Source organism: Pecten maximus, chromosome 16, assembly GCF_902652985.1.
Source record: "Pecten maximus chromosome 16, xPecMax1.1, whole genome shotgun sequence".
Classification (NCBI taxonomy): domain Eukaryota; kingdom Metazoa; phylum Mollusca; class Bivalvia; order Pectinida; family Pectinidae; genus Pecten; species Pecten maximus.
In genome coordinates this window covers 21431918-21458165 of record NC_047030.1, presented here as the reverse complement: position 1 = coordinate 21458165, position 26248 = coordinate 21431918, and the positions used below count along the sequence as shown (strand labels likewise).

The 26248-nt window shown below is 38.3% G+C and overlaps 1 protein-coding gene across 3 annotated transcripts in view; it reads left to right on the top strand.

Moving 5' to 3' along the window:
* Positions 1 to 22618, top strand: part of LOC117344527 (5'-3' exoribonuclease 1-like) — a 51684-nt gene extending 29066 nt beyond the window's left edge. For 2 of the 3 annotated variants that reach the window (XM_033907297.1, XM_033907295.1), the window contains 11 exons: positions 363 to 565; positions 1135 to 1603; positions 2252 to 2404; positions 3358 to 3717; positions 4453 to 4597; positions 5224 to 5596; positions 15201 to 15276; positions 15778 to 15894; positions 16442 to 16565; positions 17013 to 17362; positions 19972 to 22618. In XM_033907297.1, coding sequence (XP_033763188.1) covers positions 363 to 565; positions 1135 to 1603; positions 2252 to 2404; positions 3358 to 3717; positions 4453 to 4597; positions 5224 to 5596; positions 15201 to 15276; positions 15778 to 15894; positions 16442 to 16565; positions 17013 to 17362; positions 19972 to 20319 — 2718 coding nt within the window. In that variant the 3' untranslated portion in view covers positions 20320 to 22618. The remainder of the gene's footprint in view (positions 1 to 362; positions 566 to 1134; positions 1604 to 2251; positions 2405 to 3357; positions 3718 to 4452; positions 4598 to 5223; positions 5597 to 15200; positions 15277 to 15777; positions 15895 to 16441; positions 16566 to 17012; positions 17363 to 19971) is intronic. The other variant, XM_033907296.1, reaches the window with a different exon arrangement.
* Positions 22619 to 26248: the final 3630 nt, after the last annotated feature.

Here is a 26248-nt window from a genome sequence, read left to right as displayed (position 1 = left end):
CTTTGCTTTTGTGGTTGTGTCCTTGAACATGACACTTTACTCTAATTTCTCTAGGGTGTCAGGCGACGAGCATCTTATTTGTTCAGTGAGATGGTCACCTACTACTACAAGGAGAATTTGCCTCAAAATGGCCCTGGCTGTTCACGGGGCGATAAACACAGCAAACAAAGAAACAATATTAATCAACAGGATATTATGATTGTATTTTAAGTCACAGTCATGTTATACCATAATCAAAATTTAAGAAAAAATGGAATCTGGGCATCTTCTTTCCCTATGATCAGACATGGTCCAGATTTTACAAAATTTTCCATCCACATTTCTTATATCTAAATCCAAACATTTTCATTTCTAATTTCCAGCCAATGGTAGGCCAGGGGAACATGGTAGCTGACCCTTCTGTAGAATTCTACCTGTTCGATCGTGTAGTCAATGTAAGGAAAGGTTATCCTGTACCGTTTGGTCTGAGAGGAACTGTTACAGGCATCCATATTGAGGAGAAGGAAATGGACACCATATACGATATTGTATTTGATGAAGAGTTCCAAGGGGGGATAACTCTTAGGTAAAGTTTAAACAAATAAAGCAGTAATTATGAAGACATTTCTGAACAATTTTAAGAAATAAATACAACTTGGATAATAATTATTTAAGTGTTACTGATGCAGAATCGAATTACTTTGTACAGTACTTGTGTTTTGAGTCAACAACTCCAAAATTGCATGAGTGACACCTGACACCAAAGATTACAAATTTATTGTTCATTAATATTAATATTATAAACAGGTGCTCTCACTGACATATGATAATGATGTACTAATATTCTCTTATAGACATGTCTATTTTCTCTACATTAGTGTGAGATAGTGCATGTTTATCGGCTGTAGTGTGAGACAGTGCAAGGTTATCAACTTTAGTGTGTGTGAGATAGTGCAAGTTTATCAACTGAAGTGTGAGATAGTGCAAGTTTAGCAGCTGTAGTGTGAGATAGTGCAAATTTATGTTGAATTGCACACATTTGTTTAGATATGCCAGTTTAATGAATTATTAACACCTTGTAGGCTGTTTAATTGTCTAGTATGTGAATATAGCTTCTCTGAATTGATTTATTTTCATTCATATTGTCCTTGCCAGGTGCTCGCCAGGTAAAGGCTACAGAATGCCCAAGTCAGGACTAGTTAACTTAACTCATGGAATAAGGAAGAATGAGAAAAAGACAGGCAAGGCAGCAGCCAATCAACAGGCACTTAACAAATATCACAACAGCTCAGCCAATCAGCAGGGTTATAACAACAAGCAACAGAATTTTGGTACTCAGTCCAGATCAAACAATATGTCTTATGCAGCAGCTAGTCAGGGAAGTAGAAGTGACAATCGCTATAGCAACCAGGGAAATTACAATGACAATCGATCCTTTACAAAGGGAGAGAAACAGTATCAGAACTCACGTGCAGAGCAGGATAGCAACTGGAGAGCGAGAAATGATTCTAAAGACTATAGAGAAAGTTCCCCTCGGCAGGGCAATTACAGGAGAGAAGGCAGTTCTCCTCGGCAGGGCAATTACAGGAGAGAAGGCAGTAAAGACAACAGCCAGCAATCACAGGTCAGTGTGAGTGTTTGACCTAACACGTAGCATTTAAATCATTTTCGTGATAAGATAAGAGCAACAATCATGTCTAGTGCTAACTATTTACTAATAGGATACCCAATAGATTTCTTTTCTTGCAAAACTTTGTATGGAACTTCACAATTATTGTAGTTGCTTGATATAGATTTTGAAATATATTATTAATGCGTAGATGTTTATATTGATTTAATCAATTTTTTTTTAATAAATTCTTTATTTCATATTATATATTTTTGATTAATTCTAAAGAAGAAAATAACTTTTTTCATTGCAGTCAATATTGATTTAAAAAATGTTTAGTAAGTCATTTTGTTTGTTTTTATCATAGGGAAATGAATGTGAGACTCTCCTTAATTTGAGTTGTGTGATAAATAAAATCTCACATTCATGCCAATGCAATTTGAAGTTTATTAAACTCGTCATTTAATAAATAGTCCTGCCATATCAAATTTTTGGACTCATTCAATAAAATGACACCAATGTAAGATCCTCTATATGTAAGCAATATTATAATAATTTGGTAATGATTTGTCTCTATGGTAATGGTCGATCACAAAAATATGCCTTCCACTATATTTATTTCCTGAATTAACAAAACACAAATATATGTATTTATTGTGACAGGTGGAATCGTCATCTCAACAGTCAGATCTACACTGGAAAAGCTTTAACACAGAGGGTGGGGCAGCTTCTCCGAAGTTTGTCACTCCGAAGGTCACACAGTCAGGAAAACCCACACCTGGCAAGCGGGACGGGGTCAAAGGTCAAACAGGAAAGGTACACTGTCAGATTTCATAAGAATTATATTGAATGACCAACATTTAAATGAAACTGATATGTTTGTTTTCAGGCCAGCATTCTTCAGATGGTGGGGTTTTCAAATCACCCTTCATCTGTGGTCCATTGTCTGTCTGTCCATCTGTACATAATCAATCCCTGTTATCACTATTTTTTGAGAAGTACTGGAAGGATATTTCTTAGACTTCAGTTGGTGCCTTTTAATTTTGAGGATGATGTGAAAACAAAATAGCCAACAGATGGCCATCTTGGATTTTGACAGTTGAAGTTTTGCTATTTCTTGAGAAATACTTGTAGACTTACCTTGGTCCTGGTTGTGCCCTTTCAATTTTGAGTCTGATTGCAAAAACAAAATGGCTGACAGCTGGTGGCCATCTTGTAATTTAACAGTTGAAATGTTATCACTATTTCCACTTGGAAGTCTATTTCTCAAACTTGATGTGTAGGTTCCCTTTAAGTTAATACAGTTGATTTTCAATTGATCTTCAGATTCCATTTTGTGTATGCACAATTTTAAGACTGATTGGAGAAACAAAAAAAAACTAACATTCAACCATCTTGGTTTTAAGAGTTTGTTATTTCCGAGAAAGTTTTTCTTAGATCTTTCTGAAATTTCATAGTAAGTTCTCCAAAATCACATGATTAAGAGAAAGAAGGAAAAGAGGCCAAAAGTAGATCCCTCTGGGATATGTTGATATTTTGAAAATTTGAATGTCATTATAGGATACGCATTGAAACAGAAATTGTTGAAAGTATATTAAATTGTATATATTCTGGAGTCTTTAAAAAAACAGAAATTATGTTTAAATAAAGTAAAGTTTAAAGACAGGCTATGCCACACTAACATTTCTTTAACTTTTACATTATATAAATCATTGTTGATTGAACTTGGATAGCAATGTGATACATTTGTATATTTTCTGTTTGAACAGGCTTTTGTAGAACCTCAGAACTCTGATTTCCTTAACATGTGGCAGGAGTTAAAATCCTCTGGGAACTTGGATCAACCGGAAACATCCTTAAGTGTGGCTGCAGCTGCATTGGACAAACTTCCGAAGCCCTCTGTGCTTTCTACAGACAGTGGTCAGTCACCAGTGGCCCGAGACAATGGGGAGACCAAACTGACTGTGGAGAGCCTGTTTAACCAGGCCAATAAACTACAGCACAGTGTAGATAATGACCAGCTCAGTACCATGATTAAAGCTCTTGAGATAGCCAGTACAGATTCCACAATGGCGATGGAGGATGGATCTATAGTTGTCCGTAGCAAAAGTCCAGTCCATGATGCTGACGTGAGTTGTGTGTTTGGTTCAGTTTTCATATCTTTGGGGTTGTTATAGAAATAGAGGTTTCCCAACAGGTGACCGTTGTTTATCATGTTTATCCAACTCAAGTTGGTTGATTTTCAAATTTAGAAAAGATGTGATTTTTAGATGGTTAAAAAGGATGGCAGGGAAGAGAAATAAATTAGATATTAATGAATAATTGGCACTATAACCTAGATACCTGGATAAAAATCACATGGAAACCCTAGGAAAACTATAGGAAAACCATAGGAAAACTATAAGACTAGGAAAACCCTAGGAAAACTTTAGGAACATCCTCGGAAAACTTTAGGAAAATCCTCGGAAAACTCTATAAAAACCCTAGGAAAACTTTAGGAAAATCCTCGGAAAACTCTATAAAAACCCTAGGAAAACTCTAGGAAAACCATTAATTATTAGACTAGGAAAACCGTAGTGAAACTCTAGGAAAACCCTAGGAGGCGTGGCTGAATATTCCTGTGCAGATGCAGAGCAGCAGAGTTTTGCGGATTTTCTGTACAAATATGATAGTTATTCTATCACATTTAATCATAAATATGAGTGTAAGCTTCTTTTATTAATAAGCCTTATAAATTATTGTACAACACACATCTGGCATTCGAATGAAGGAATGACCCTTAAATGCTTAATCAACTTTAGATTTACCAATTTTACCCACAGATTTTCTATACATTTGCTTAATGCTTCATGGTACTTCTGTAGGCTGAAATCAAACAGATGTTGAAAATTGGTTCAGCGGCAGCATCTTTGGAGCCTGGCCCAGTGAAACAACAGGAGGTCAACACAAGTCTGCCCACCAGTGCTAAAACTTATGGAAGACAAATGTCTGTTCAGGAATTATTTGAAGGTATGGACTGAAAACTTATTAAGATTTTAAATACTGTACTCATTTTGTCATGTTAAGACCAAACTGAGCGAGACCTGCAGGGCGGTTTTCGTTTATCAGTTGGTCTGGTTGGACCACAGCTCGTGCGATTGGACCAGAATCGTTTGTTTTTGAAAAAAATGGATCTAGTGATCAAGTGTTGCCTTCCAATGAGCTTTGGCAAAGACTTTCAAGACCTTTATTAATATCTGCAGATTTATGCCTAAAATGTTACATTTAAAAAAAATTTACAGATCAGTTTATTTGCATTCAAGAACAGACGCTACAATTAAAGCTTGCCACTAAATGCCATCATTTGGAACATATCGAAGTAAATGTGAAATTTAATATTGGCATGGTGCAGACTATATTATGTGCTTGACATTCTCTTGAAACTAAATTTTGAAAACTATTTAGAAAATCAATTTAAATACGAAACTACATGTATTTCATCTGCCCATTTCTTTTGACCTACTTTTAGTTTCCTCCATCAATCAGCTAGGAAGGACAGAATTGTGTCGCTGTGTGATGCAGTTTATCGCTCAATTTGTATTGAAAGGTGTTGATGTTTTCCATATCTTTTTTACATTCCTATTAATGTGTTTTAGGTGTCATGCAACCTGCTAAACATACACCGTCAACAGCTGATGCAAAAATACCAGAGACACTCCCTGGTGAAACTTCCCATACGAATGATCCCCGAACACAGGGAGCATCAGGATCCGGCCATGCAACCAGCTCAAAGTCAAACCCATCCGCAGGGGCTTACACGAATCCCAACACATCCCTGCCCCCAGGGCTAGTGCATCCCTACCCCCCACCACTACAGGTACCTCCTCCTGCCATGCTGCCTCAGATGGCTAATCGCCCTAGACAGCAGTCCCAACAGTACCAGTCAAGGGGAGCTCACCCCGGTCCTCAGACTACACCACAGTTTAGAGGTCATCAACATGGCAACCAACATCAAAAACCAGCACACAGGTAGGAAATGATAGAACAACTATTAACTCTGTGGAACATGCTATTTACCACGGTTACATGTTGAAGTGTATCCTGCGTTCAAAACTATGTACAGTGATTACCTCAATTTCTACACTTTGCTTGATTTAGGTTTTCATTATTAGAGAATTGACAAAATATTGCAGTGTATATTCCATGCTGTAAGCAGGCACTGCAATACTAACAGTTTAAGCTATTCAACCCATTCAGTGTGGACATTTTTTATGTTGATAGTGACATACTATCTATTTCAGCTTAATAATTACTTTTGTATATTGTGAAGATGATATGTCACGAAGGAGAAGTGGCATTCATACCTCTGTGGTTCACATTGTGATGGGACCATACACACTAAGAATGTACATGTATGTTTATTCCAATAAAGTATCTATCCAACAGGAGGACTCGAGGTTTGTCAAACAGACCACCAACAGAAGTGATTTAATAAAAACTATACTATATAATAAGATATATTTATCCTGGACCAGCCATTTATAGAATTTCTATTTTGGAAACCTCCTATAGGATATCTACTTTACTGGAATAGTCCATAACAATGTAACATGTCATATGTTCATAATATTCTTTTCCTCCTAGAGTTTTATATATCTATATCTGACAGATTAAGAAATGTGGGTTATATATTTTTTATTGGGAGAATAAGAAACATTAAGGTTTTATATATAAACTTATATAGACTTGTATAATTTATATCAAAAAGAATAAGAAACTTTTGAGTTTTATATCCTAGACTTGTATATTCTATATCTATCATAATAAGAAACTTGAGGGTTTTATATTAGAGGCTTGTATATTGAATATCTATTATAGAATAAGAAACTTGAGAGTTTTATATACTAGACTTGTTTATTGTATCTATCAGAATAAGAAACTTGAGAGTTTTATATCCTAGACTTGTATATTCTATATCTATCAGAATAAGAAACTTGAGGGTTTTATATTAGAGGCTTGTATATTGTATATCTATCAGAATAAGAAACTTGAGAGTTTTATATCCTGGACTTGTATATTCTATATCTATCAGAATAAGAAACTTGAGAGTTTTATGTCCCAGACTTGTATATTATATATTTATCAGAATAAGAAACTTGAGAGTTTTATTTGTATATTATATATCTATTAGAATAAGAAGTTTAGGGTTTTATATTCTAGACTTGTATATTATCTATCTATCAGAATAAGAAAATTTAGGGTTTTATATTCTAGACTTGTATATTATATGTTTATGTCATATATTAGGAGCCTAAAGAACTGACATTTGGGGTTTGATATTGTACATGTGTTGTATAATTTATTAATCAGAATAAGGTGATTAGGTTTACCTAGTAAATAAAAATTATGTTTAATATAATAATATTTATCATAATTATGAACTTAAGAGTTATAATTGATATTTTGTACACAGAATAAGTAACTATGTTGATTTTAAGGTTTATATTATTGGAATAATGAACTTAAGAGTTATATGTTTGTGTATGTATGACTTGTATCGGGATAAGGAACTAAAGAGATGAATTGGTGTAGGTATATTTATTAGAATAAGGGATTTTAGGATAATGTGTGATGCAAAGCATCAGCAAGAATGTTGTCAGATTTTTCATTTTTCAAGATGTCATTACATTATTATATGTATCCATATATTGTTGAATAATAAACCAGCCCAGATACTACAATATGTAGTCTACCTATCACAGTAATCTGTCACAGAAGAAACCTCCACAGTACAATATGTAGTCTACCAATGACAGTACTGTAGTAATCTGTCACAGGAGAAACCTCCACAGTACAGTATTTAGTCTACCAATGACAGTACTTTAGTAATCTGTCACAGGAGAAACCTCCACAGCTACAGTACAATATGTAGTCTACCTATCACAGTACCGTAGTTATCTGTCACAGGAGAAACCTCCACAGTACAATATGTAGTCTACCAATGACAGTACTGTAGTAATCTGTCACAGGAGAAACCTCCACAGCTACAGTACAATATGTAGTCTACCAATGACAGTATTGTAGTAATCTGTCACTGGAGAAACCTCCACAGTACAATATGTAGTCTACCAATCACAGTATTGTAGTAATCTGTCACAGGAGAAACCTCCACAGTACAATATGTAGTCTACCAATGACAGTACTGTAGTAATCTGTCACAGGAGAAACCTCCACAGCTACTGTACAATATGTAGTCTACCAATGACAGTACTGTAGTAATCTGTCACAGGAGAAACCTCCACAGTACAATATGTAGTCTACCAATGACAGTATTGTAGTAATCTGTCACAGGAGAAACCTCCACAACTACAGTACAATATGTAGTCTACCAATGACAGTACTGTAGTAATCTGTCACAGGAGAAACCTCAACAGTACAATATGTAGTCTACCAATGACAGTATTGTAGTAATCTGTCACAGGAGAAACCCCCACAACTACAGTACAATATGTAGTCTACCTATCACAGTACTGTAGTAATCTGTCACAGGAGAAACCTCCACAGCTACAGTACAATATGTAGTCTACCTATCACAGAACTGTAGTAATCTGTCACAGGAGAAACCTCCACAGCTACAGTACAATATGTAGTCTACCAATGACAGTACTGTAGTAATCTGTCACAGGAGAAATCTCCACAGCTACAGTACAATATGTAGTCTACCTATCACAGTACTGTAGTAATCTGTCACAGGAGAAATCTCCACAGCTACAGTACAATATGTAGTCTACCAATGACAGTATTGTTTAGTAGTAATCTGTCACAGGAGAAACCTCCACAGTACAATATGTAGTCTACCAATGACAGTACTGTAGTAATCCGTCACAGGAGAAACCTCCACAGTACAATATGTAGTCTACCAATGACAGTACTGTAGTAATCCGTCACAGGAGAAACCTCCACAGTACAATATGTAGTCTACCAATCATGGTATTGTAGTAATCTGTCACAGGAGAAACCTCCACAATACAATATGTAGTCTACCAATCACAGTATTGTAGTAATCTGTCACAGGAGAAACCTCCACAGCTACAGTACAATATGTAGTCTACCAATGACAGTACTGTAGTAATCTGTCACAGGAGAAACCTCCACAGCTACAGTACAATATGTAGTCTACCAATGACAGTACTGTAGTAATCTGTCACAGGAGAAACCTCCACAGCTACAGTATTTAGTCTACCAATGACAGTACTTTAGTAATCTGTCACAGGAGAAACCTCCACAGCTACAGTACAATATGTAGTCTACCTATCACAGTACTGTAGTAATCTGTCACAGGAGAAACCTCCACAGTACAATATGTAGTCTACCTATCACAGTACTGTAGTAATCTGTCACAGGAGAAACCTCCACAGCTACAGTACAATATGTAGTCTACCAATCACAGTATTGTAGTAATCCGTCACAGGAGAAACCTCCACAGCTACAGTACAATATGTAGTCTACCAATGACAGTATTGTAGTAATCTGTCACAGGAGAAACCTCCACAGTGCAATATGTAGTCTACCAATCACAGTATTGTAATCTGTCACAGGAGAAACCTCCACAGTACAATATGTAGTCTACCTATCACAGTACTGTAGTAATCTGTCACAGGAGAAACCTCCTCAGTACAATATGTAGTCTACCAATGACAGTATTGTAGTAATCCGTCACTGGAGAAACCTCCACAGTACAATATGTAGTCTACCTATCACAGTACCGTAGTAATCTGTCACAGGAGAAACCTCCACAGCTACAGTACAATATGTAGTTTACCAATGACAGTATTGTAGTAATCTGTCACAGGAGAAACCTCCACAGCTACAGTACAATATGTAGTCTACCTATCACAGTACCGTAGTAATCTGTCACAGGAGAAACCTCCACAGTACAATATGTAGTCTACCAATGACAGTACTGTAGTAATCTGTCACAGGAGAAACCTCCTCAGTACAATATGTAGTCTACCAATGACAGTATTGTAGTAATCCGTCACTGGAGAAACCTCCACAGTACAATATGTAGTCTACCAATCATGGTATTGTAGTAATCTGTCACAGGAGAAACCTCCACAACTACAGTACAATATGTAGTCTACCAATCACAGTATTGTAGTAATCTGTCACAGGAGAAACCTCCACAGCTACAGTACAATATGTAGTCTACCTATCACAGTACTGTAGTAATCTGTCACAGGAGAAACCTCCACAGTACAATATGTAGTCTACCTATCACAGTACTGTAGTAATCTGTCACAGGAGAAACCTCCACAGCTACAGTACAATATGTAGTCTACCAATCACAGTATTGTAGTAATCTGTCACAGGAGAAACCTCCACAGCTACAGTACAATATGTAGTCTACCTATCACAGTACTGTAGTAATCTGTCACAGGAGAAACCTCCACAGCTACAGTACAATATGTAGTTTACCAATGACAGTATTGTAGTAAGCTGTCCGGGAGAAACCTCCACAGCTACAGTACAATATGTAGTCTACCTATCACAGTACCGTAGTAATCTGTCACAGGAGAAACCTCCACAGTACAATATGTAGTCTACCAATGACAGTACTGTAGTAATCTGTCACAGGAGAAACCTCCTCAGTACAATATGTAGTCTACCAATGACAGTATTGTAGTAATCTGTCACAGGAGAAACCTCCACAGTACAATATGTAGTTTACCAATGACAGTATTGTAGTAATCTGTCACAGGAGAAACCTCCACAGCTACAGTACAATATGTAGTCTACCAATGACAGTACTGTAGTAATCTGTCACAGGAGAAACCTCCACAGCTACAGTACAATATGTAGTCTACCAATCACAGTATTGTAGTAATCTGTCACAGGAGAAACCTCCACAGCTACTGTACAATACGTAGTCTACCAATAACAGTATTGTAGTAATCTGTCACAGGAGAAACCTCCACAGTACAATATGTAGTCTACCAATGACAGTATTGTAGTAATCTGTCACAGGAGAAACCTCCACAGCTACAGTACAATATGTAGTCTACCTATCACAGTACTGTAATCTGTCACAGGAGAAACCTCCACAGTACAATATGTAGTCTACCTATCACAGTATTGTAGTAATCTGTCACAGGAGAAACCTCCACAGTACAATATGTAGTCTACCAATCACAGTACTATAGTAATCTGTCACAGGAGAAACCTCCACAACTACAGTACAATATGTAGTCTACCAATGACAGTATTGTAGTAATCTGTCACAGGAGAAACCTCCACAGTACAATATGTAGTCTACCTATCACAGTGTTGTAGTAATCTGTCACAGGAGAAACCTCCACAGCTACAGTACAATATGTAGTCTACCAATGACAGTACTGTAGTAATCTGTCACAGGAGAAACCTCCACAGTACAATATGTAGTCTACCTATCACAGTGTTGTAGTAATCTGTCACAGGAGAAACCTCCACAGCTACAGTACAATATGTAGTCTACCTATCACAGTATTGTAGTAATCTGTCACAGGAGAAACCTCCACAGTACAATATGTAGTCTACCAATGACAGTACTGTAGTAATCTGTCACAGGAGAAACCTCCACAGTACAATATGTAGTCTACCTATCACAGTACTGTAGTAATCTGTCACAGGAGAAACCTCCACAGTACAATATGTAGTCTACCTATCACAGTATTGTAGTAATCTGTCACAGGAGAAACCTCCACAGTACAATATGTAGTCTACCAATGACAGTACTGTAGTAATCTGTCACAGGAGAAACCTCCACAGCTACAGTACAATATGTAGTCTACCTATCACAGTATTGTAGTAATCTGTCACAGGAGAAACCTCCACAGCTACAGTACAATATGTAGTCTACCTATCACAGTGTTGTAGTAATATGTCACAGGAGAAACCTCCACAGTACAATATGTAGTCTACCAATCACAGTATTGTAGTAATATGTCACAGGAGAAACCTCCACAGCTACAGTACAATATGTAGTCTACCTATCACAGTATTGTAGTAATCTGTCACAGGAGAAACCTCCACAGCTACAGTACAATATGTAGTCTACCTATCACAGTATTGTAGTAATCTGTCACAGGAGAAACCTCCACAACTACAGTACAATATGTAATCGAGACACTTCGGGATGTAGAACACCAAATCATTGACATCATCTGTATGGACCCCTCATCCTCGGAATCTACCCCTAACAGGAAACAATTGGAATATTATTGTAAACAACAACTACACACCCTGACACCACTAAGGGACAAGGGTAAAAGTTTATACACATCATCACCTTGACTTGATAACTTAAAACACCTCTAATGATTACACCCACAATTAATCACACAACACCACGTGCACTAGACACACCCAATTACCCATACAATACCTGGCAAGACGACCACCACAATGTGACGTCACAACAATGACACTATCTCCATTATGGAGTTATACAATCATCAATGTCTTATTACAATACCAGTACAACGGCTGACTCTGTGAACCTAAAACTAGGTACTGTAGCTGTGCATCCAACACCACCTAATGGAAACCTATACTTGTGACATATGCAACCACACCTACATCAGAATGTGTCTGACTAGACAGACACATACATCCCAAACACACAATAGAATCATAATGTTGTGCCTACTAGCAACAACTATTCACTCCAACCTACACATGGAATCGCCACGAAGAAATCTTGCCTTACAACAACTTACAGGGAAAGGAAGAAACATACAGAACCAACAGAATCAGTCACGGACCATCACGGAAACCTTTCCTTTCGTATCCCCAACAGGAAAGTAGATCGAATTGGACCTCGGCTCAAGGTCACCATTCCAGAGCCTCACTTCGACACAAATATTGTTGATAGACCTTCCATAAAACACAACCAATATAGAGGAGGATGACAACATAGATGATACACTTAATGATTTTTTACTGGACATTACCATGAACAGCATGGAAATACATTTGACCAACTACTCACGCCGTCATTACAGACATTTCCTGAGGACTCTGTGGATACCACACCCGACACCCTATCCACTCCTCCAATGGATCTTCCTGCCGGCAAGCTTAACGCAACAACCACCCGAGTTCACAAGATGGGAGACTACAGTCCCACAACGCCCAGTAAAGATAAGTTTCTTAAGTTATACCACACCAAGAAAATACTCAAATTGGTTCCCGCAAACTATGCACACATATCCTCACTTGCCCTTGCTCCACTAGTGTGATCCAACTTATGTGTCTGCTATCCCTCCAGATACTCCCACGAGGACGCTGGATGGGCCCACCTGCACCACCTAATAGGTGGAATCCACAGCAAGACTCCACATACCAGCAGCCACTGGAAGTCAGAACTCACTCCACCAGGGTCCATTCCATCCATCATATCCATTCTATTGTATCTTTGCATCTATTACATTACATGTACTCACTACACATCATGTCTGCTTATAAGTGGTTAGAAAATTCAATTTGAGTCTTACTTCAACAACTACGTACCCCTACCATCTTGCATATGCCACCCGTTGTCATCTTGCGGCACCCTGCTCTACCCCCCCCCCCCCCATCATCTTGCGCCACCCTGTACTACCCTGTGCTACCCTGTCATCATCTTGCGCCACCCTGTACCACCCTGTACTACCCTGTGCTACCCTACGCCCCCCTGTCATCATCTTGCACCACCCTGTACTACCCTGTGCTACCCTACGCCCCCCTGTCATCATCTTGCGCCACCCTGTACAACCCTGTGCTACCCTATGCCACCTGTCGTCATCTTGCGTCACCCTGTACAACCCTGCGCTACTCTACTCACCCGTTAACCCTATCTCGCCAATCCCCCATACCAAATCGACTCCAACCCTCCCCCCTGTCCATCCTATGGTTACCATTGTAACAAACCTGGTAAGTTACGTGGTAACATACCTGTCATACAGATCTGCGCATCCTCTTCTACCACCTTTTACGTACCAATGTGTCTACACCGCTATGAGGTAATTTATAACTGTCTATATACAGGACTCCAGACTCCTAACACACCACCTCTAATGAGTTACATTTGTAACAAAACTGGTAAGGTTATTCAGTGGATCAACACAGTACCTGTACAATACAGATCTCGGCAGAATCCTCTTCCTCCAGTCATTTTTCCTACAGTACAATATGTAGTCTACCAATCACGCTATGGAGGTAATTATATAAACTGTCTCAAGAGAAACCTGCACAGCTACAGCACAATAGCTATTAAAATGAATATGCTGTGTATCAATCTCGGGATTATGATAATCTGTCACCCCTTAACCCATACAGATGTCTTAAGCCAGCAACAATTTTGATAAATCTGTGAGACTTTGTCTAAAACACACAAACTCACAAATCACTGCCTTAAGCGAGAGGAGGAATGGTACTCTCAGTAAGTATTAAGTCTCTTTCATAGATGTCAAAATGTATTAATGACATTTATGGTTATAGCTGTATTTAAAACTTCCCTGTATGTTAAGATATTTAATTTGTAGTAATTTGTAATAAGAAAATAATTGTGTATACAAATTTACCTTTCTGTGATTTTGTCATTTTGAAATCTACATTACTGTTGATAGTCTTGATTGTATTGTTTACAGATATATATTGACTATTTATTTTGTTACAGTACTCACAATTGTATTGTTTATAGAATTTGCATTTGGTACTCTGGATTGAATTGTTTATAGACATGTATTTACTTTTGATACTCATAATTGATGATAGATATAGATATATATTTACATTAATTTTGTTAATTAACTCAATTGTAGTGTTTATAGATACATATTGACATTTAATTTATACTCATAATTGCATTTTGTATAGAATTTGCATTTGGTACTCTGGATTGAATTATTTATAGACATCTATTTACTTTTGATACTCATAATTGATATAGATATATATTTACATTAATTTTCTTACTCGTAATTGTATTGTATATAGATACATAGTTACATTTAATATATACTCATAATTGTATTGTTTATAGAATTTGCATTTGTTACTCAGGATTGTAGTGGTTATTGACATTTAATTTACTGTTGATAATCATGATTGAATTGTTTATAGACATATTATATACAAAATGTATTTACATTTTGAATACTCAATATTGTATTGTTTATATATACATATATAATTGCTAATTGGTATTTGCTAATTGTTATGTGTTTCGGTTATTTACATTAGTATTATAGATCTCCATTACATAAACTTACCAGACATCATAGACATTGATCAGACTATACCTGCTATTTCTAGTGTTTATTTATTTATTGTAACCGTTGGACCATTTACAATAAAACACTTACTTTACTGATAATTTTATTGGTAAAACTGTCTGTAAAAATAATTCTCTTAGTTTATGCCAACATGATGAACAGCAAAATTTGTGGGGATGTAAAGTTGACAATCTTGTCAATGCTGTGACATTCTTGTCCACTATCAATGCCATGGTTCCGTAGATATCAAAAATTAAGTATGGCTCATGTACTTGTAAATCAGTTAAATTTTTGCTACAATTATTTATGTGGGTTTCTTTTTTTTATTCTTTTTACAGAAATCCTGTCTTGGAGCTGATAGGCTTGTGTAAGATGATGGGTCTACCTGAACCTAAATACGATTTTCTTGGCCAGGTATGTATTGTGTCGTTTTAAATGGGTCTACCTGAACCTAAATATGATTTTCTTGGCCAGGTATGTATTGTGTGAGGTAATGGGTCTACCTGAACCTAAATACAATTTTCTTGGCCAGGTATGTATTGTGTAAGGTGATGGGTCTACCTGAACCTAAATACGATTTTCTTGGCCAGGTATGTATTGTGTAAGGTGATGGGTCTACCTGAACCTAAATACGATTTTCTTGGCCAGGTATGTATTGAGAGATTGAGAACAGAATTTAAAAGGGAATGATTTACCCATCTGTATGTGAAATGTAAGGTTTTCTACATGATATTTGAAAAGGTCACCTGCCTGACCACATAGGTTTTCTCTGGTTTCCTCCCACATTAAGACCCCTCACACAATTCTTTCAAGGTCAATAATAGTGATCAATATTAGTTGATTTCTTAATTGTTGTAATTGAAATAAATAAAGTTTGTAGTTTAAGAAAAAGGCATATTGTTTGTGTGATTTCAGTCTGGGTCCTATACCTGTGTTGTAACAGTTGCAAATGGTCAAAAATTCATGGGGTCAACAACTAGGACAAAAGAAGAGGCAGCTGAAAGTGCTGCAGGTGTAGTACTAGTCAATATGGTAAGTAATGGAATTGTCTCCCCTTGTTATGATCAATTTCCAAGCAAAAAATATAGAATATTCCTGACCTTTTCATATCAGTTCAAATTGTTTTCATTAAAAAATTATAATTTCTGTTAAGACATTAAATAAGATCTTCTTAAAAACCAGGATTTTCTGCCTGTAGCATGTAGGGATGATTGTGTTCAAATGAATTACCTTGACCTACTTTTAAGGTCGTAAGTGTTAAATTAAAATTTTCGATTGATTTCTTCTCAACAACATAAGCAATAAACCCAACATATTAGATATGTTGCATGTATATACTTGTAAAAAGTGGTATGTTGATTGAGATTTATTGAGATTAACATCATTGACATAGATCAGCGTTGGAAATTGTTTGCATTAAGTCTTCCAACAAAGACTTCTCAATTAAGAAATAGTGAACGGTGTAGATCATTGAACCTCATATTGATTGAATGTATATAAAGTCAGTTTAAAGATAATAATTTTTGTATGTCATTACATTTTAAAATCTATTTAATTTACCAATGTTTAATTTATGTAGATGCATCCACCAGCAATGCATCCGTTGATGGCTCCGAGGGCGTTTGGTGGAATGCCAGCCCAGATGATGCAGCATCCTCAGTTCTCCTCACCCAACTCGGCCTTCAAACCTGTCTCACCCAAAGGTATACTGTAACTTTAAATTTATGTTTGAGATGAGAGGCATATCTAATTTATAATATCAAGCTTGAATTATAATTAATCATACTGTATTTTTGATAAATTTGTAAAATACATTTTTAGGGTTATTGATAAATAATGCATTTGCTTTTACATTTCTGGTACAAAAAGATTAAAATAGAAAATATTTGTCAATGCTTCAACATTTTTTCACCTTTACTTTACCTGTCATTTGAGAGAATTTGGTAATTTACTCCTGCCCCCACACTCGACTCATTTACTCCTGCCCCACTCTCCTTGTAGAAAATGATTTACATTTATTTATTTTACCGAATAAGTTTCATGTATTGAATTATTCTTTTTATTTAATCAGTTATATTGTACCCACTATTTAAACAAAAGATAATCAAGAAAGGAGTTAATGCAAAAATAATATTTCATTTCATGTCCAGAATTTATTGAACAACCTAGAGGTCACTATTCCCAACCACAAAACTACAGTGGGAGCCAATCACAGAAGGGGAGACAAAACCAAACTGCCAATCAGTATACAGACAACAGATACCATCAACAAAAGCAGCAGCATCAGGCACCCTCTCACTACCACGACAGCAGAGGACATTACCAGTCAGCCAATCAGTATCCAGAAAACAGAAACAACAACCAAATGACCAATCAAAGTTCATATCAAGGAGCACAGAGACAACAGCAGAAAATCTCACCCAATCAACGAACAGATAACAAAGGCACCGAGGGCAAAGATTTTTCACCTCCAAAATCCAATCCATTTGTTCCCATGCAGGTAAAATTTTGATGCTCTCATTCAATATAACAAAGAACGGTCACATGATTTGTAACAATGTTGTCTTTATTGGCATAAATTTCTTAAATTAGAATTAAGTTTCAAGTTTGCATTTTATTGTTTTGATAACTGACATAAGGTGTCGACCGTGTTGTTTTAAACATTTCTTCCAAAGTTCAGGGTACTGGAATGTTGTCTGATCTATTGGATGAGATGTTATCAGTAATATAAGCAGGGTATAATACTATAATATCATATTTGTATGTTTTACTGCATACTGTATTATATCTTATATGTAATTCATGCAATATTTTGATTGCAATGGTGTATTACTCTCCACAAGGTTGTATTATTGATATATATGTCTTATGCATGATGTAAAATCTGATTGGCTGATAGACATGAATTAATTGAATTAAATTAATATTAGCACATTTTTAGCCCACCATCATCAGATGGTGGGCTATTCAAATCGCCCTGCGTCCGTGGTCCGTCGTCCGTCCGTCCGTCCCTCCGTCCGTCCGTCCGTAAACAATTCTTGTTATCGCTAATCCTCAGAGAGTACTGAAGGGATCTTTCCCAAATTTCATATGTGGGTTCCCCTTGGTGCCTAGTTATGCATATTGCATTTTGAGACCAATCGGAAAACAACATGGCCGACAGGCAGCCATCTTGGATTTTGACAATTGAAGTTTGTTATCGCTATTTCTGAGAAAGTACTGAAGGGATCTTTCTCAAATTTCATATGTAGGCTTCCCTTGGTGCCTAGTTATGCTTATTGCATTTTGAGACCAATCGAAAAACAACATGGCCGACAGGCAGCCATCTTGGATTTTGATAATTGAAGTTTGTTATCGCTATTTCTGAGAAAGTACTGAAGGGATCTTTCTCAAATTTCATATGTAGGCTTCCCTTGGTGCCTAGTTATGCATAATGCATTTTGAGACCAATCGGAAAACAACATGGCCGACAGGCAGCCATCTTGGATTTTGATAATTGAAGTTTGTTATCGCTATTTCTGAGAAAGTGCTGAAGGGATCTTTCTCAAATTTCATATGTAGACTCCCCTTGGTGCCTAGTTATGCATATTGCATTTTGAGACCAATCGGAAAACAACATGGCCGACAGGCAGCCATCTTGGATTTTGATAATTGAAGTTTGTTATCGCTATTTCTGAGAAAGTACTGAAGGGATCTTTCTCAAATTTCATATGTAGGTTCCCCTTGGTGCCTAGTTATGCATATTGCATTTTGAGACCAATCGGAACACAACATGGCCGACAGGCAGCCATCTTGGATTTTGACAATTGAAGTTTGTTATCGCTATTTCTGAGAAAGTACTGAAGGGATCTTTCTGAAATTTCATATGTAGATTCCCCTTGGTGCCTAGTTATGCATATTGCATTTTGAGACCAATCGGAAAACAACATGGCCGACAGGCAGCCATCTTGGATTTTGACAATTGAAGTTTGTTATCGCTATTTCTCAGAAACTTATGAAGGGATCTTTCTGAAATTTCTTATAAAGGTTCCTCTTGGTGCTTAGTTATGCATATTGCGTTTTGAGACCAATTGGAAAACAACATGGCCGACAGGCAGCCATCTTGGATTTTGACAATTGAAGTTTGTTATCGCTATTTCTCAGATACTTATGAAGGGATCTTTCTGAAATTTCATATGTAGGTTTCCCTCGGTGCCTAGTTATGCATATTGCATTTTGAGACTATTCGGAAAACAACATGGCCGACAGGCAGTCATCTTGGATTTTGACAATTGAAGTTTGTTATCGCTATTTCTCAGAAAGTACTGAAGGGATCTTTCTCAAATTTCATATGTAGGTTTCCCTCAGTGCGTAGTTATGCATATTGCATTTTGAGACCAATTGAAAAACAACATGGCCGACAGGCAGCCATCTTGGATTTTGACAATTGAAGATTGTTATCGCTATTTATCAGAAATTGCTGAAAGGATCTTTCTGAATTTCATTTGTAGGTTGCCCTCTGTGTCTAGTTATACATATTGGATTTTGAGACCAGTCAGAAAACAACCTGGCTGACAGGCAGCCATCTTGTATTTTGAAAATTGAAGTTTGTTATCGCTATTGTACAGAAGGTACTGAAGGGATCTTTCTCAAATTTCATATGTAGGTTCCCCTTGGTCCCTGGTATTGCATTTTGGGACCAATCGGAAAACAACATGGCCGGCAGACAGCCATTATCGCTAAATCTTAAATTTTATATATAGGTTCCCCTTGTTTGAAAAGTACTAGATCTAGAGGGCTGTTTCTGAATTTACACAGATTAGTAAGACTTAGAAGAAGGGAAAAGTAGAGAAAAGATCAATCTGACATGGAACCTATAAAGATCATTCAATGGTGGGCGCCAAGATCCCTCTGGGATCTCTTGTTCTCTATGCTTGGATTAATTATGTGTACAGCTCCATTTCCATCAAAGGGGAAGTATGTTTCAGAATTTACTCAAATGGTGTTGGGGCGGTCAGGTGCTGTTGCTAGGTTCTTCGTGTTTTGTTACTTGGTTACCATGGCTACTAGGTACTCCATGTATGGTGTGTTGCTATAAGCTAATGTAATGTATCATGATATTGCTCTTAGGTCACTCGCAAAACACCTAGTAAGAGACGGGAGTCAGAAAGCAGAGACAGTAATGGACTCTTAGTTGATATAAGTCCAAGGTCGGACACTAGTCCAAGGTCGGACAAGGATAGCAGCCGGTCCGACCAGCACAACACAGCCCGGGACTTGTTTGGTGATAAATCTCAGAAGCATGCATCATCTACACATGACACTCGGACAGATAAGTCAGATTTAAATGGACAGGTATCAAGGGAGACAACTCCTGCCAAATCTCCACGTCAAAGCAATCAACCATCAAAATCTCCAGGGCAGCAGCAACAAAAACGTCGACCTAGAATGGCTGCCAACTTCAGTATGGCTAAATAGATACCTGGAAGTTAAAAGGCTGAAACAAGAGATTTTTTCTTAGAAAAAAAAAAGAAGAGATTTTGTGATGAAGTGGGAGATTTGTGTGAATGTTGTGATGATATGTTGTGATGACATTTGTGATGACATTACTGATGATTTTTAGGTATGAAGGTGATCTACCATTTATAGACAGATTACACACACTGTGTAGAACTAGTATACTGACTATAGGTTGGTGTACTGTACTACAACCAAACACTTAGAGAACCAATTTGATGGCTGCATTGCCCATAATTCTTATAGAACACTATCTCTCAACTTCTAAACAGATCATCAAGGGTCTTTTTCTGTCTTCTTTTTCTTATGGATTTGAAAAACTTGAAATAATTGTATTCAGTTAAGGAAAATGTTATGGGAATCTTTCACTGAGCAATGTAAATTAGACAAAGAAGTATTGAGTCTTTTCAGTATTTCCAAAGTATTCAGTAATACAAAATTAAATAATTTTGAAAATATGAATTTTGAACAATATTGATAACCAAAAAATCATTGATCATTCTACAATAGTACCTGTCATCTTTGTATTTAAATGCTGTGAATATCTATTGTCTGTTATAAGCTGAAGATGCATTAATTGTGGTCTTAGAAACAGCTTATTCCTTAACCCGATACCTACCGTGGTGGATAAGTAATTTCTGTAATATCTCTAAGACTTTAATTTTGACTATTGTTCCTCAAATGTTATCAGAATTTTATTAACATTGTTCTTGTGTTGCCATGGCAGAGAAAAATCCAGATTCTGTTTTTCAGGTGTTGTATTGGGAATTTGGGGAGTGTATTATCAACAGTAAACAGTATCATCCAAATGTCCTTTTATTTTAACAATTGCAGACTTTGTATAAACACTTCACTAGCTTTAGATATAGTTACAACTTGAAGCAAAAAAAAAAAAAAAAAATTGATGGAATGATTACAAGTCATTTACCCAGTAAACACAATCATGTAACAGTTTTTTGTACACCTTGGTCCAGTAACCATAGTAATGCAGTCTGTTGAATTCTTTTTTTTTTTTTTTTCCTCGAGAATTGATAATATTTCCACTCTTCATGATGGTGCAGAATTGTGGCTGGATGAAGTTTATACTTCATGGTAGTCTAGGATTTAAAGAGATCTGGGGATACTAATATGATTGTGAAATGCATATTAAACTAGTTTTTATTGTGCAGCAGAGAAACAAAGTATTTTATTTTTGTTATAAAATGAATTGTTTCAAGTCAAGTATGCAGAGGTATACTGTGATAATAGTTTTTATGAAATTGCATTATTTTTAAGGTACATTTTATTGTGTAAATATATACTAATTGTTGTGATCTGCCGAACTAATTTTGTGAAATCTACATCGGCCATCTCCGTGTTACATTTACTGTCCAGAATTTCCAGATTCGTTGTATGTTGTGACCTTATATAGCTTCCTTTCAGCTTTTCCTATCATTTTATCTTCTTTCAAATAGAACAACAAATAAAGGAAATTGTTGGTGCAGTTTGTTTTGATAAGAGGCTGCAGTTGTTTGTATGTTACATAAAAATCAAAATCTGATGACATACTATGTATATCATATTGTATAGATATTAAGAATTCTTTGTCTATGTAAGACACCATAGTGTATCTCGTAGGTAAGAATTCTTTGTCTATGTAAGAATTTTTGTTTATATAAGAATTATTTGTCTATCTAAGATACCAAAGTGTATCACATAAGTAAAAAAATATCTGTGATGTTTAATGTTTTGCCATCACTTTGAATTTTTGAAGAAATATCTTGAAGAAGATGGCTTATATTTCATTATTTTATAAATAATATCATATGAATCGGTCATTGTCCCAGGGTGACTGGTCACTGGGAGGGATTATCTTCTACTTTCTCCTGCAGATTAACAGCCACTGAGAAATGTTATCGTCTACTTTCTCCTGCAGGTTGTCCAGCTAGGCAGTCACTAGGACAGATTATGTTTTTCTCCAGCTGGGTCAACAATCACTGGAGAATTTTTTTTCTTTTTTTTTGTTTGTTTTTTTTACCCTTCATATTGATTCAGTCATTGACCTTGACATTGGGATGTTTTATATAATGAGTGACCACGGACATATATTCAAGTATTCGCCCTCTCCCAAGGTACATGACTGGCCTGTTTTGATTCTAGCAGATCAGTTTTATCAGTGGCAAAACTGAAAATGTACCTGTTTTATGATAAACATACATCATCATTGTACATGCACTTTAGTTATATATAAGTTGTAAATAAAATTTATAGAAATTTTCAACAGCATGTGTTTATTTTCTATTTACTTCATGTATTATCAAATTATGGTTGGTCGGGTGGTACAGTTAACATCGGCGGTCGTGTGACACAGTTAACATGGGTGGTCTGGTGGCACAGTTAACATGGGTGGTCGGGTGGTACAGTTAACAAGAGTGGTCGGGTGGCTTAGTTAACATGGGTGGTCGGGTGGTACAGTTAATATGAGTGGTCGGGTGGTACAGTTAACATTGGTATAGTGGTCGGGTGGCACAGTTAACATTGAGTGGTTGAGGTGGCACAGTTAACATGAGGTGGTCGGGTGGCACAGTTAACATTGGTATAGTGAGGTGGCACAGTTAACATGGGTGGTCGGGTGGTACAGTTAATATGAGTGGTCGGGTTGTACAGTTAACATGAGTGGTCGGGTGGCACAGTTAACATTGGTATAGTGAGGTGGCACAGTTAACATTGGTATAGTGAGGTGGCACAGTTAACATGGGTGGTCGGGTGGCACAGTTAACATTGGTATAGTGAGGTGGCACAGTTAACATGGGTGGTCGGGTGGTACAGTTGACAAGAGTGGTCGGGTGGCTTAGTTAACATGGGCAGTCGGGTGGCACAGTTAACATGGGTGGTCGGGTGGTACAGTTAACATTGGTATAGTGAGGTGGCACAGTTAACATTGGTATAGTGAGGTGGCACAGTTAACATGGGTGGTCGGGTGGCACAGTTAACATTGGTATAGTGAGGTGGCACAGTTAACATAGGTGGTCGGGTGGTACAGTTAACATTGGTAAAGTGAGGTGGCACAGTTAACATAGGTGGTCGTGTGGCACAGTTAACATGGGTGGTCGGGTGGCACAGTTAACATTGGTATAGTGAGGTGGCACAGTAAACATGGGTGGGTTGGGGACATAGTTAACATGGACGGTTATGTGGCACAGTTAACAGGGGCGATTGGGTGGCACAGTTAACATGAGTGGTCGGGTGGCTTAGTTAATATGGGTGGGTGGGGGCATAGTTAACATGGACGGTTATGTGGCACAGTTAACAGGGGCGATTGGGTGGAACAGTTAACATGGGCGGTCGGTTGGCACAATTAACATGGCCGGGTGGCTTAGTTGATATGAGTGGTCGAGTGGCACAGTTATCATGGGTGGTCAGGTGGCACAGTTAACATGGGCGGTCGGGTGGCACAGTTAACATGGATGGTCGGGTGGCACAGTTAACATGGGCGGTCGGGTGGCGCAGTTAACACGAGTGGTCGTGTGGCATAGTTAACATGGGCGGTCGTGTGGCACAGTTAACATGGGTTGTCGGGTAGCACAGTTAACATGGGCGGTCGGGTGGCACAGTTAACATGGATGATCTGGTGGCACATTTGACATCGGTGGTCGGGTGGTACAGTTAACATGGGTGGTCGGGTGGCACAGTTAACATGGGAGGTCGAGTGGCACAGTTAACATGGACGGTCGTGTGGCACAGTTAACATGGGCGATCGGGTGGCACAGTTAACATGGGTGGTCGGGTGGTACAGTTAACATGGACGGTCGTGTGGCACAGTTAACATGGGTATAGTGAGGCGGTACAGTTAACATGGATGGTCGGGTGGCACAGTTAACACGAGTGGTCGTGTGGCACAGTTAACACGGGCGATCGGGTGGCTCAGTTAACATGGGTGGTCGGATGGCACAGTTAACATGGGCGGTGGGGTGGCACAGTTAACATGGGTGGTCGGGTGGCTCAGTTAACATGGGCGGTCGGGTGGCACAGTTAACATGGGTGGTCTGGTGGCACAGTTAACATGGGTGGTCGGGTGGTACAGTTAACAAGAGTGGTCGGGTGGCTTAGTTAACATGGGCAGTCGGGTGGTACAGTTAACATGAGTGGTCGGGTGGTACAGTTAACATTGGTATAGTGAGATGACACAGTTAACATTAGTATAGTGAGATGGCACAGTTAACATAGGTGGTCGTGTGGCACAGTTAACATGGGTGGTCGGGTGGCACAGTTAACATTGGTATAGTGAGGTGGCACAGTTAACATGGGTGGGTTGGGGACATAGTTAACATGGACGGTTATGTGGCACAGTTAACAGGGGCGATTGGGTGGCACAGTTAACATGAGTGGTCGGGTGGCTTAGTTAATATGGGTGGGTGGGGGCATAGTTAACATGGACGGTTATGTGGCACAGTTAACATGGGCGGTCGGTTGGCACAATTAACATGAGCGGCCGGGTGGCACAATTAACATGAGCGGCCGGGTGGCTTAGTTGATATGAGTGGTCGAGTGGCACAGTTATCATGGGTGGTCAGGTGGCACAGTTAACATGGGCGGTCGGGTGGCACAGTTAACATGGATGGTCGGGTGGCACAGTTAACATGGGCGGTCGGGTGGCGCAGTTAACACGAGTGGTCGTGTGGCATAGTTAACATGGGCGGTCGTGTGGCACAGTTAACATGGGTTGTCGGGTAGCACAGTTAACATGGGCGGTTGGGTGGCACAGTTAACATGGATGATCTGGTGGCACATTTGACATGGGTGGTCGGGTGGTACAGTTAACATGGGTGGTCGGGTGGCACAGTTAACATGGGCGGTCGGGTGGTACAGTTAACATGGACGGTCGTGTGGCACAGTTAACATGGGCGATCGGGTGGCACAGTTAATATGGGTGGTCGGGTGGTACAGTTAATATGGACGGTCGTGTGGCACAGTTAACATGGGTATAGTGAGGCGGTACAGTTAACATGGATGGTCGGGTGGCACAGTTAACACGAGTGGTCGTGTGGCACAGTTAACACGGGCGATCGGGTGGCTCAGTTAACATGGGCGGTCGGGTGGCACAGCTAATATGGGAGGTCGGGTGGCACAGTTAACATGGGCGGTGGGGTGGCACAGTTAACATGGGAGGTCGAGTGGCACAGTTAACATGGTTGGTCGTGTGGCTCAGTTAATATGGGAGGTCGAGTGGCACAGTTAACATGGGCGGTCGGGTGGCGCAGTTAACACGAGTGGTCGTGTGGCATAGTTAACATGGGCGGTCGTGTGGCACAGTTAACATGGATGGTCGAGTGGCACAGTTAACATGGGTGGTCGGGTGGTAACACACTTGCCTTTCTCCTAGATGGCCAGGCTTCAATTCCCCGATTGGAAAATGAAATTGAAAATGAAGCTGAAAATGTATGGGGTCACCGGGCCAATGTGGGGTTTGATGATAAAAACACAGGGGCGTGATAAACATAATTCTGTACTACCGTACATGTATATATATACACTGTACATAACAGACTAATACATAACAGAATAATCCATAATACACGGAATTTTGTTTGAATGTAAATTGTCATAGTGAATAGGATTCTGATTTATTTTATTATGATTAGTAGAGAACGTATACTGCTTTGGTGATAGTTATGATTAAATAGAGTTGTAATCGTCACTACACGAGTTTTGTTTGTGGTAGTTACCTCCCTTGTAATGTAATCCACAAACAGTGTTCTATATCACATGATACATCATGTGAGAGTAGATTGGGACCACATACCACCCTTACCAAGCTACAATGTACACCAATAGTAATCTCAGACTCACGATATGGCATCAAGTGTCCACCATCCTACACCATCCTTGGTATACTACCTACCTTTTTATC